Source organism: Emydura macquarii, unplaced genomic scaffold (assembly GCF_026122565.2).
Source record: "Emydura macquarii macquarii isolate MOO-44397 ecotype Brisbane River unplaced genomic scaffold, CSIRO-AGI_Emac_v2 contig_3390, whole genome shotgun sequence".
Classification (NCBI taxonomy): Eukaryota; Metazoa; Chordata; order Testudines; family Chelidae; genus Emydura; species Emydura macquarii.
The window spans coordinates 5605223-5618385 of record NW_027133527.1 but is presented as its reverse complement, the minus strand read 5'-3'; the positions used below and the strand labels follow the sequence as shown (position 1 = coordinate 5618385).

At 55.5% G+C, this 13163-nt stretch overlaps 1 protein-coding gene across 3 annotated transcripts in view; it reads left to right on the top strand.

Moving 5' to 3' along the window:
- The window catches only part of PKD1 (polycystin 1, transient receptor potential channel interacting), a 132960-nt gene that overhangs the window by 99022 nt on the left and 20775 nt on the right, over positions 1-13163 (top strand). For all 3 annotated transcript variants that reach the window (XM_067534291.1, XM_067534290.1, XM_067534292.1), the window contains 11 exons: positions 160-316; positions 2035-2287; positions 3127-3322; positions 5722-5892; positions 6717-6860; positions 7253-7463; positions 8526-8652; positions 10153-10269; positions 10942-10991; positions 11443-11645; positions 12642-12747. In XM_067534291.1, the coding sequence (XP_067390392.1) occupies positions 160-316; positions 2035-2287; positions 3127-3322; positions 5722-5892; positions 6717-6860; positions 7253-7463; positions 8526-8652; positions 10153-10269; positions 10942-10991; positions 11443-11645; positions 12642-12747 (1735 nt within the window). The remainder of the gene's footprint in view (positions 1-159; positions 317-2034; positions 2288-3126; positions 3323-5721; positions 5893-6716; positions 6861-7252; positions 7464-8525; positions 8653-10152; positions 10270-10941; positions 10992-11442; positions 11646-12641; positions 12748-13163) is intronic.

Below are 13163 nucleotides of genomic sequence, written 5' to 3'. Positions count from 1 at the left end.
ATTTAAAATTCACTTCTGTAAATATCCCAGGTCCAACGTTGCAGCCCTCACTCAAACCAGACACCCACTGAAGTCAGCAGGATGGGGGCCCGTGCAAGTAAAGCCGCCCTGGGTGTTTGTAAAGGTCTTTCCCTTCCCTCTCTTCTCCTTGCTGCCCAGATCGTTACATGGCGAGCGAGTTGGAGCCGTTCATCACAGCCTACCTCTCTCCCTCGCCCGCGCCCAACGAGCACAACTGCAGCGCTGCCAAGAAGATCGGGCTGGAGGCCATGGAGAGACAGGACCACAAGCGCTACACTTTCTTCATCTCCCCCATGTAAGAGAACCCCCCCCCCCCCCCGGGTAACCCCCAGCCCTGCCCCTTGCTCATGGCTTTAGACCCTAAGCTTTTGTGGGTAGCTTACCCATTCCAGCGTCAGGCACCTCTGCTGCCTCAGTCTCCCCTCACTCGAAGTCTGGTTCCTGCCGGGATACGTGTCTCTCTGCTGGTAAAGCAGTTTGGTGTTTTTCTCCTTCTGGCCAGGCTGAGGAGGCTTCCCTGTCCCGGTAAAGCAACATCCCAGACAGTCCCAGTGTAATAAATATGACCCGCCCAGCCCTCACTTGAGCACCTGCCCAGCTCCCCCCCACTCCAAGGGAACAGCCTCCCAGCTCTGCAGCACCTTTCCTATTCCTTTCCCCAGGCTCGATTCATTCACCCTATTGCTGCAGGGGTCTGCCCCCCACACTCTGCATGGCGAGAACCTGAGCACAGGTGCCAACCTAGACCCGCTAATGTGCTGCTCAGACCTCTTCCGTCTTGCGCTGCATTCACCCCTAGCCCCGTCTGCATGCTGCTCCCTTCCCTTCCCTGTTGCTCCAGGCCTGCCCTTGCACGGGGCAGCTCACACACCCACCTCTCTCCTGACTAAGCGACAGGCTTGCCTTACATACTACAGTCACTCGACTGTAACCTGCCCCCATTTCCCAGCAGGGCTTGTGCCCAGTTTGGCCATGTGATCCAAAGAACGACCCATCCCAGGATGCCTGTGCATTGGAACTGCCCGTAAAAGGAAGCAGGCTGCCACGTTACAGACGCATTAATGGCTCAGCACAGATCACCTACTGCACAGTGCCACAGACCTGCTGTTCTGGAGGAGGGCGCTGGGCACTGGGTGATCCCGAGTTCCAATCCTGACTCTTGACTTACTGCGTGGCCTTCAGCAAATCGCCTTTTGCCTCTGTTCCTCATTTTTCCCATCTGTAAAATGGGGATAATGACTCTCACCTGTCTACGTGCCCACTTAGTGCTGGTCTGCATGGCACTTTGAACAGGGAACGTTCTAGATAAATGCTTTGTACTATTACTGCACTGTTAGATTTTTTGGGATCAAACCTTTCTTTTCTATGGCGTTAATCCTTAGTGCAACTTTAGTAGCTGAAATATTTCTTTTTTCACAGCAACAAATGTTGACGCCTCACGTTATTTATAAACCACGCCTTGGTGTTAACCAAGAAGAAAGTTGGTGGACGGGGAATAGGTGGGGCAGGAGTAGAGCCAGGGTTGTGTAACTTCGCATGGCTTCCATGGCTTTTGGTAACAAGATTCCCAAAAAGGGATTCATAGTCCTAATGAACAAATCCTTTCCCGGGCCAACGATCCTAGAGTTGCTAGGGAAGTGTCGTGTGGGTCGCTGTGACACAGTTAGGGGTTGCCGGGGTCACTGTGCAAGTCTAATCCTGATCAGCTTTCGCAAAAGCAGGAGAATGTGCAATCTAAATAGTGCACCTCCCAACCCAAGGGTCCTAGTCCATGGCTGACAGACGTACACGTAATAAAGCCTACGGGAGTCCATGGGCTCCCCACAGCAACAGGACTCTGGAAATTACTCACCATGAGTAGGATCCATTTTCCTATGTCACGTTGCACAGACGTTGGCACTGCTCCCCATGCACGCTTTCCGAGGGAAGACACTTGTGTGCTGTAGAGAGGGATTCACAGCTCATCCGGAGGCTGCTGATAATCAGCTCGATGCTCACCTCTTCTCTTTTTAGTACTGATGACACCACCAAGGACTATTACGTCAACATCACGAACCATTTCAGTTGGTCGCCAGTGGAGGTGACGCTGGGATTGTACACCTCTTTGTGCCAGTACTTCAGTGAGCAGGAGATGAGGTGGAAGACGGAAGGCATCATCCCATTAGAGGATACCAGCCCGGATCAGGCTGTGTGCTTAACCCAACACCTGACGGCCTTCGGAGCCAGCCTGTTTGTTCCCCCGAACTCCGTCCAATTCATATTTCCTGTGAGTAAAAACAAAAACCGGACGTTGGAGCTTTCCTGCCAACTGGCTAAACTAGCAGCTTGCTGGCTTTTGGAATGAGCCTGCTTGAAAAAAACTTCTGTTCTCAGCAGCTCTCCTAAGCTAAGCAGAGTCTTGCCTGATCTGTGCTTGGATGGGAGACCAACCAGCAAAAGCAGGGCTTGTGGTGTTCCTCTCCCTGAATTGCCCTGGCAAAGCCCCCTTAGGAACATTGCTCCTGGAGGTGCCGTGCTTCCAGAAGTTGCACACATAGGTCCTAGCCATGTGTAATCATTAAAAATCCCCTAGCACTTTTATCTGAGTGTAGGATGGGTTAAGCCCCAGTTTTCTGGCGAAGTTCCGGTTGCATTTTGCTAACCTTATCATTTTTGCCGCTGTTTCAGTTGGATACAGAGTTCTTCACTTCCTGCCCAAAGCCGTTGGATAGTTTCATTTTACAGTGTTAGAGGCTGCTCCTGCCAGGTGCTCTGGACCTCCCGATGAAGTTCAGTCTTCTCTGTAGCTCTGTAAGTGGAGCCAATGGGAGGTCCAGGCACTCTGCCCTTTGCCGCAGGAAGCCCCAGCCAGCTGCTGCATTCCTCTCCAGAGGTGGCTGCATTTCAGCCATGGGCAAAGTGATGGATGCCCGTGTACATAGTCTGTACTCCCGTTGGGAGCTTGCAGGATGGACCTCGCTATGTGATATGCAGGTATTTGTTAAGAATGAGGGTCATTGCAATCAGCGAGGCAGTGAGCGTGAGGCTGTTTGTTAGACACAAAGATGGACGCAAGGCGCCTGGGGAGGGGGAACAGCATCTTTCAATATCTTTCATCTTGCCTAGGCTCCTGGCCCAGGTCTCAACTACATCGTTTTGCTGACATGTGCTGTCTGCTTTGTATCGTACTCGGTGGCCATGCTGATTGTGCACAAACTGGACCTGATTGACATTAACCGAGTGGGGGTGATTCCATTCTGCGGGAAGAACGGGATGTATAAGTATGAGATCCTGGTGAAAACCGGCTGGGGCCGAGGATCAGGTGAGTAACGGCGCGACTCTCTGGATCAGCTGACCTTGGTGTAGCTCCACATTAATCCTTGGAGGCGTCAAGCCAGTGCATCACAGCCAGTCTCCCTGCATGGCACAGAACTTGCCCGGTAGTCTGTGGGGATCCCCTAAGGATCTGGAGGGTGTTACTGGCTCTGAAAGGGGTTGAGTTATTCTGCCATGGTCTAGCTCCCCATCACAATCTGGCTGGAAGCACCTATGTGTGTCTTTGATAGAATCATAGAAGATGAGGGGTGAAAGGGATCTCAGCAGGTATCTAGTCCCGCCCCCTGCTCAAAGCAGAACCAACCCCAACTAAACCATCCCAGCCAGGGCCTTGTCAAGCCAGGCCTTAAAAACCTCTAAGGATGGAGATTCCACCACCTCCCTAGGTAACCCATTCCAGTTCTTCACCACCCTCCTAGTGACAACGTTTTTCCTAATGTCCAACCTCGAACTCCCCCACTGCAACTTGAGACCATTGCTCCTTGTTCTGTCATCTGCCACCACTGAGAACAGCCTAGCTCCATCCTCCCTGGAACCCCCTTTCAGGTAGTTAAAGGCTGCTATCAAATCCCCCCTCACTCTTCTCTTCTGCAGACTAAACAAACCTAGTCCTTCACCCTCTCCTCATAAGTCTTGTGCTCCAGCTCTCTAATCATTTTTGTTGCCCTCCGCTGGACTCTCTCCAACTTGTCCACATCCTTTTTGTAGTGGGCAGCCCAAAACTGGACACAATACTCCAAATGGGGCCTCACCAACGCTGAATAGAGGGGAATAATCTTCCCGTGACCTGCTGGCAATGCTCCCGTGACCTGCTGGCAATGCTCCTACTAATGCAGCCCAATATGCCGTTAGCCTTCTTGGCAACCAGGGCACACTGCTGACTCATATCCAGCTTCTTATCTACCGTAACCCCCAGGTCCTTTTCTGCAGAACTGCTGCCTAGCCCATTGGTCCCCAGTCTGTAGCTGTGCATGGGATTCTTCCGTCCTAAGTGCAGGACTCTGCATTTGTCCTTGTTGAACCTCATCAGATTTCTTTTGGCCCAATCCTCCAATTTGTCTAGGTCCCTCTGTATCCTATCCCTGCCCTCCAGGGTATCTACCACTCCCCCCCAGCTTAGTGTCATCTGCAAACTTGCTGAGGGTGCAATCTACCCCATCCTCCAGATCACTGATGAAGATGTTGAACAAAACCGGCCCCAGGGGCACTCCGCTTGTTACCGGCTGCGAATTAGACATCGAGCCATTAATCACTGTCCGTTGAGCCTGATGATGGAGCCAGCTTTCTATCCACAGTTCCAATTCAGGCCAATTCAATGAGACTTTGCTGGCACAATGAGCTGTGGAAGCTCTTCCACAGCATAAGCAGGAACCAGGGCCCTCAGCAAGTTGTCAGACATAAGGATGATCCCCACGGGCCAGGTCTTCATACTGGGCTTGGGGTTTGATGCCATGTCCATTTGCCAGAAGTGCCTGTTCCTGATCGGTGGTGATGGCCCAGCAGCACGACGCCCCCTCGCTCCTTTCTCCCAGGATTAGGCGCAATTTCGCCTCCTCGCATTTTGAGGAGCGGTCTTCCCCGATTCCTGCTCATGTGAAGAAGAAGGTTGAGTTTCGCTCCAGCCGGCCCTTTGGGGCCAGCGCTGCTCGGAGACAGCAAGCTGGAGGCTCTGCTGCTTTGCAAGCATCGCCAGCACAATGAATCGCTTAGTGCTGGTCTCGGAGTCTGGGTTGTAACGTCCCGGGCTGGGATAGCAGCCACAACCACTAGCAACATCATCTTTGCACTTTGAAACTCGAGCAGATGTCAGCCGGGAGCGCTGAGTGAGCACCTGCATGGAGTGCCACGGTGCCACCCTCGGGGAGCTGCTCTCACCGACTCCAGCGGCTGTCATCCCGCTGGCTCCATGGGGAAGCAGGCTCGCGCCCCGTAAGTGTGTTTGGATCCTTCTGGGCGAGCAGGGGCCGTTTTAGGTGGGCCAGGTGGAACAAGGAGTGTCTGGCAGCTGGTCCCGGGGAGTAGTCAAAGAAAACAAGTCTTGCAGCCACTCCGTGGAAAGAACATCCAGAACAAACATCTCCTCCCACCAGGATGTCAGCAAGTTAAAGAACATTAGATCACATCCCATCTCAGAAGGAAACACACGAAAGCCCATGTGTCAATCCGATCCCACCAGCTGACCCTCCCAAAGCTGCGTGTAACCCTATCTCTGGGTGTGGGGAGGCCAAGCGGCAGCCTTGGATACACGCAAGTTACATTTCTTCCCAGTCCCAGGTGGCCCTCTCAAGGGCCATTTCATTTGGTAATAGGTCATGAGTTTGGGGGGAAAGAACTCTGCACGGGATGGCGTCTGCCTAACCGAGCCTTCCCGTTAATTCCTGCCAGGTACCACCGCCCACGTGGGGATCACCCTGTACGGCGTGGATACTAAGAGCGGTCACAGGCATTTGGATGGGGAGAACGCCTTCCACCGCAACAGCCTGGATGTTTTTCAGATTGCAACAGAGCGGAGCCTGGGCAGCGTCTGGAAAATCCGCGTCTGGCATGACAATAAAGGTGAGGCCGGGACCGCTGTGCCAGGCTGGGGCCGCTGTGACGCTTGCCAGGCCTCGCTGAAGTAGGTGATTTACACTGGTGTAAACTGGTGTGACATCTGAATCAGACCTTTGATATGCAATATTCTTGCAAGGCTGCTGCCTCTGCCACCCCTGGCTACCATCAGAAAGCCTGCACCGTTCTTGCAGGAGGGGGGGCTCTGCTGTGGAGCCAATGAACTCTGACGGATAACCAAGAGCGTTCACTGCCTTAGCACACCCCCTGCCTCAGAGAGAGCTGACTGTCAAGGGGCCAGGCCATGGGGCTGGCAGTCAGGGGACCCGAGTTCTAGCCCAGCTCTGTCACTGATTCACTACGTTTCCTTGGGAAAGACTCTTATGGCCACGTTTGCAAAAGGGCGCTCTAATTCTGAGTTCCCCACAATAGCGACATGGGCTGACCTTTTCCAAGGGGGGGGGCCCGGAAGCGGGCGCCTCACTCTACGTGCAGACCCCAAAATACAGGGCCTGATTGTCACAGCTGTCATTTGTGCTTCGGTAACTGCAGATTGGGGCTGTATCCCATTTACCCACCTCTGCAAAGGGCTTTGAGATCGATGTGTCCGTCTTAGGCCCTTCCAGAGCGCCCAGCGCCATACACCTGGGCGCCACCCACTCGCCCTAGCCACGAGGGGTGTGATTCACAAAAGTGTTGCCGAGTGTTATTACTCCCCTGATCTCGTCCCCCGGGTCCGTGCAGACATTGATGCGGTCTCGCAATCCCTGCACTCCCGCAGAGAGGGATTGTCTGCCCTGAGCTCTTTCTCTTTGTTTCCCCGCTTTTAGGGCTCAGCCCCTCTTGGTACCTGCAGCACGTCATCGTCCGAGACCTGCAGACCAGCAAGAGCTACTTCTTCCTGGTGAATGACTGGCTGTCAGTGGAGAGCGAGCAGAACGATGGCATGGTGGAGAAGGAGATCTACGCCGCCAGTGAGTGCCCAGCTGCTGCAACACGGGGCCCGGCGCGTTCAGTTGTTCATGGGGAATTAGGAGGAGGACGTGGCAGTTCCTGGGACTTTGGGGTGGTTGTTTTGTAGGGAATGCCAAAAGAGCGACCGTGCAGTCAACATCACGGGCTCCTAGAGCCGGCTTCTTTCTGCCGTCTCCTGCTCTGTCTTCTCCACTCCCAGAGCGTAAGGGGCAGAGAGGGAAGCCTTTCTGAATCCCAGCTCTGGGGATGGGGCCCGGCCAGCACAGCACAGGCCCCCCCGCGGTGCCCCAGCCGCAAGATGTCAGGCACAGTCTGGGTCCCCTCTGCAGAGCGTGGCTCTGAGCTGCTTGTCTCAGCCTGACGAGCCTCCGTCTCTTTTCCCGGCATTCAGGCGAGACGGAATTGAGGAGCTTCCCTCGGATCTTCGTGGCGGAGCTGCAGCGGGGTTTCTTCGAGAAGCACGTCTGGCTCTCCATGTGGGACCGGCCTCCGCGCAGCCGCTTCACGCGGGTGCAGAGAGCCACCTGCTGCTCCGCCCTCATCTTTCTCTTCCTCTGCGCCAACGCTGTGTGGTACGGCGTGGTGGGCGACATCCATCTCAGGTGGGCCGTGCATCCTGCCGCGTTCTCGGGAATCACCTAACTAAGCCTCTGCCCTGCTCTAGAACCGCCCATCACGGAGGAGGCTGGCTGTCCTGCCTGGTAATGGCACATGTGGCATAAAATCCGTGTCCCTTGAGCGATCGCCTTCCTCACAGCCTCCATTACCACCAGTGTAAAGGAAAAGGAGTTCCCCTGACCTCCCTCTCACAAGATACCACGGTGATGGGCATCAGAGGAGGACAGATCTCACTGCCTCCCTTCTCTACTTGGCTCCACCGTGCCAACTTGTAACCTGCTCTCCCATCCCCGCCCCCTGAGTTTTGTCTGTAGAAAAGTAGTTCAGCCCTGGTCAATGCTCTCCCTCCTGAAACTACTGAGAGGGGCTAGGAAGCAGCTGGGAAGCCGTCCTGCTCGCTCCGTAAACGAGCGTCATGTGCTGGGCAGGTCCCAGCAGACACACGAGGCTCACGGGTGGAATTTTTCAAACATCCCAACCCTGATTTGTTCTGTGGTTCCAGACCTTGGAGGCTTTTTATATCCTGGGAAAGAGCAAAGTAACCTATGAGCCCAAGAGAGAGGGACAGAGCTTGGAAAAGCTGAACAGAACAATCACCTTTAAAAGGAAACTGTCAGCATGAAACAAAAATCCAGAGGCTGTGGTGGTGGGGGGCAGCAGCAGCTGCAGTCGTTTGCTGCATAATCAGAATTTTGCGTAGACCAAGAGCCCTTCACTCCGTTACTGATATCGTCATGCTGCAGGCTTTCTGCTCCAGAGCCCCCCCGTTCTATAGGTACCTTTCGTATTTTTGAGGTACCGTCCATTTGAAATCAGATCCTGTTGATTTCAGCGGAAGTTAGAACCTAAATACTTTTGAGGACCTGGACCTCTGAGCTGCGCTCCTTGCACACCCAAAACTCCCAGCGGAGCCAGCAGTGTCTTCTTGACAGTGTCCCTGTCAAACGGCCTTTCCCTTCCAAACACTGGCTCCCATTTCAGTTAGCGACACAGGTGACGTTGATCCTGACATCTGTCTCCTTTTTTTTCCCTCTGCCCTTCTCCAGTAACGTCGCTGTTTCCAAACTGATCCCTGTTAGCATTGACACAGTGGCTGTTGGTTTGGTGTCCAGCGTCGTGGTCTATCCGGTGTACCTGATCATTTTATTCCTCTTCAGGATGGCTCGTAGCAAGGTAACAGGGAAGAAAAATCACTGGCTTTCAAGGAGTGATTTACTGTGACAGATCTGCTTATATCGGGCCAGTGTCTGTCATCCTTACTCCCACTGTGTAGCATCTTGCTTCATGGAGTAGCACCATGGAGTTGAGTAAGAGGCACACAGTCTGGCCTATAGCAATGCTACGGAAATGTTTGGTGCACGTACAAATGGCAACCTGGATTCTCCTTTCACTCACACCCTTGTAAATCAGGAATAGCTCCTCTGCACCCATTGGGCTTCCAGGGGTGTAAATGATAGGAGATCCAGTCCCACTGACATGCCATGCAGTCTGCGACACAGAGCCAGGGCAGCAGAGACCCAAAGAAAACACCTAGTGTGAATACGTTGATTGCAGTGAAGACCAATGGAAGCCCAGCACCACATGAGAGAGACAGAGAGAGTTGGGGTGATGGACACAACAGGAATCTTTCTCCTGTGAGGATCATTGGCTCTTTAAATAACTTGTACAAAGCCAGCTGGGCATCAGCGCTCAAGCAGTCAGACAGTTGAAGATACTAGAGTCCTTTAGCGTATTTTCACACTATGCATCCTGTGGAACTCACTGCCACAGGAATTCATGGAGGCCAAGAATTTAGCACGATTTAACACTGAACATTTATAGGGCTAGAAGGACTTAGAATGGTTAATACTAGCTGTGAAACAGTTAACAGTGAGAGCAGTGATGATGCTCGATAGCTAACTGAGACCAGAAGGGACATTAAAACCTCATGCCTTTATAAAGTGCTTTGAGATTGGGATCCCGACAACTTCTGGCTCGGTACCAGATGCTTTGGCGATGGCTACATCAGAGGTTAGAGAACCTGCATTTCCAGTGATGTACCACCTTAGCTGGAGGCTTAGCTGCCTGGCAGCCACTGGAGGATGATCTGGGGATATAATGACTGGCTAGACACAATTAGGAGCCCCATTAAGTACCATAACCAGCCGTCACGTGGCTGAGAAGCGACGCGCCCATCTGACGTTCCCTTACGAGCACCCCTGCTCAGCAGAAGATTGTGACCCGTTGCTGCACTGGGATGCCCTTGGCTGGGGGAGACGTCAGACTCGTGGGCAACATGCAGGCAACCAGGCCCTTGGTGCCGTTTGCCCGCTAAGGTTTGGCCTGTCAGTGCTGCCCCAAAAGGCATTTGGAAAAACCCACGTGGGCTTGGGCTGCACCGTTGCCACGTGGACCAGCGGTGCCCGCCTCAGGGTGCAGATGGCGTCACGTGCACGGTTGTGCTACCCAAGCCATTTATTTGCTAGTGTAAAAGGTAACGGCAGGTCAAGAGCGGGCTGCTCGCTCTCCCGTGGATGGAGCAGCAGAAGGGGAACCAGCCAGGCAGCGGGTGCTGCGGCCTGGAGCTCCAATGTAAGCGGTGCCAGCGCTGGAGCTGTACGTTAATTATACACGCGAGACCTATTTCTTAGCCAGAACTATGTCCTCACCCTCCCCTCCCCATCTGTTGTGCAGGTGTCCATCAGCCAGACCCTGACCCACTCCGACCAGCAGTCCCTGGAGATCGATAACTACCTGGACTCCTCCCTCCTGGAGAGCTCCTTCCTCACCTTTCCTGGGATCCGGGCCGAGGTAAGCAGGCGACGGGAGGGCCGTGGCACGGGTGTCTCGCCGAAAGGATGCACAAAGCAGCAAGTTCCATTTGCTCCCCCCGGCCCCTCCCAGAACCGAGCCGATCCAGGCGCCTTTCAGCCTCCTTCTGTCCCTGCCTGGGCTGCAGGGCTGCATGAATCCCTGGCCCGCGTGCTAATGCTAGGACAGGGAAGAGCCGCCAGAAGCGGAGGTGGCACAAGGCACAGACCCGGCGAGGTGCCTGAAGACTAAGGGAGGGATGGAGGCCAGGTCGAGTGAGAGCAGATTGCTCTCATGCCCCACCTCCGCCTCCTTCCCCCCGGCCAATTCCAAGGCACTTAATGATACTCAGCACCCATCCAGCGCTTTCTGTCGGCTGCACATTAACCCTCACCGGCCCAACACACCCTCGCCTTTTACAGTGGGCAGTGGAGGCAGGGAGATGTCGTGAATTGACGAAAGACACAGCGAGTCAGCATCTGGGCCAGCGGGTGAGGGCCCGGCGCCCGGTCCTGTGCCCAGACCCCAGGGCTGGCCCTTCCCTGGTGCCATTTCCCTCGCCTGGCACCCAGGGAGAGAACCCCTGACCCTGCACCGTTGCTCAGCTGTGATTTTAACCAGAGCCCAGCCAGCCTTTTGGGTCTGAAACTCATTTCTGCTCCTTCCCCGCAGGCCTTTTCAGAGCAAACCAAAACCGATTTGTTCCTGGATGATTCCAAAAGGTGAGCAAGCTGCCGGGGATGCAAAAGCGCACACAGACACCCACACCCGCAGACACACACTCTCTCTCTCTCTCCCCCCCCTCTTTTGTGGAAGACAGTAAATTGTGGGCTGGAGACTCTGAGCCATCAGGGCCTCATTAATGCCCGTGGGCAAACGGGGCAGTGCTGGGCCTGCACTGTGTTGTGGTGGGTCGTTCGCTGTGGCTGAGAGGTGAGGGGAATCTGCCAGCTGTCGTTCCAAACCCGGCTGCCTTGTGAGTGCACCCAGGGAGAGGTGCTCGGCCCCGCTTGTGTAGGTCGGTTAGACACCACAATAGATCACGGCGTTTGGAAAGCAGGGCGCTGGCTTCTGACACACAGCCCCGTGGAGACGGTTACCCCTGCCGCTCACACCCAGCGTTCTCTGCCGCCGCCTACCCGGGCACCTCCCGCTCTGCTTTCTCCCACGCAGTCTGATTCGGTGGCACTCCAGCGAGGCCCTGCTCAACTGGCCGGATCTCCTCAGCGACCCCTCCATCATGGGCAACACCATCCAGAAGCTGAAGCGGGGCCGGGCCAGCCGCCATCTGGGGCTCGAGGTGCCTCTGCCGGCCGAGGAGGACAGCCTGTCGCTTGGCTTGCACCCAGGGCCGACCAAATACTTCTCGGCCTCAGGTGGGGGTGAGCGCAGGGGGACGTAGAGCTGGCTGGGCGGGCTGGACCCTGGTGGTGCTGCTAGTGAGGGGCCTGTGGCCTTCGCGCTTCCCTGCAGTCTAGCGCTGGCGCCCCGTGCGGTGATGGCAGGAGGCAGAGCAGGGGGCGTTTTGTGCAGCAGAACCCCTCTTCAATCCTGTTCCTAACGTCACCGGCACCTCCAGTGTCCTGGGTCCAATACACCTGCCTCACCAACCGCTGGGAACGGGGCCGGCGCGAAGATAAAAGTCCTGGGCTGGCCCTGTTGACAACGACAGGCCAGCGGCCTGCCGTGAGGGCGGCTGGATTTGGCCCGCACCTCGCGGTGACGACGGAAGAGTTGTGGTGGCGGCAGCGGGGTCGCCGCGGCGTCCTTCGGCCAGGGAAGCGTGCAATGAGCCGTCAGGGCTGGCACCGCCGCTCCCTGGCTGATGGCGCAAGGGGCCATTTGCCTCGGCCCGCGTGATCAATGGGCCCATTAGAACGGTCTCCTCACGGGGGGAGCCCAAATCCAAGCAGGGCAAGGACTCGGAATTGCAGCACGGAGCAGGCTGTCCCCGCCCTTCGGGGCATAGGAAGGGGGCACGGCCCCTCTCTGGCCCTCAGGCGCATCCCACCGTGCTCCTGTGCCTGACCCATTCCTACCACGGCTAGTGCCAGCCCGGGCCGGCCGCCCGCTCTCATCCCAGCGGAGGGGGCCACCTGGCACTTTAACTGAAAAACATCACCCATGACAGGGTCTGCGTTTGCCTGGGAGCTCTTTGATATGAGGCCTTTAAAAGCGGAGGCGCTAAAGCCCTAGGAGATGGGCAGCAGAGAGCCATCCTGTTATCCTGCTATCACCACCGGCCCATCAGTCGGACTGTTGCAGTGTGGGCAGCCGTGGGAGAGTTGAATCTTTCCTTTTGGGAAGGGAGCTGCTTAGCACTTGGGATCCTCACTTTCCCGTACGGCTGTTGTCTGTCCCCCTCCTCACAGATGAAGATCTGATACGGCAGATCCTCGCCGACGGAGCTACCGGCCTTTCCCACCCCCAGGATGCGGGGCAGTACGCCAGAGCCGAAACCGACCTGATCTCAGGCCTGTAAGTATGCGGGGAGAAAAGAGCGCTGAAACAAGCTGCGTTGGGCCAGGGCCTCTTGGGTCCCTGCTTTCCCCTGCCCTTGGAGAACGGGGAATTGTCTTGTGCTGCACCAACTGTGCTGAATCCGGCCCTTTCACCCCGTCTGGGGTTTGCGGATTCACAAAGCAAAGGGCGGGAGCAGTATTAGCCAGACAAGCTTCCCCAGTGATGGATCATCTCCTGCTAACTGATTCCCCGCAAGGGTCAGCTCTGCCCACGAGCAGCTCCACAGCCACAACGCTGGGAGAAGAGAGGGTTTGAACCTTTTCTTTTTCAACACAGCGTAAAAGCCCATCTGTCCAGAGCCCACCCCAGTACAGGTATCCATCTCTCTGCCTGGCTGAGCTGCATCTCACAGGGTCTGGGTTTATAGCCCA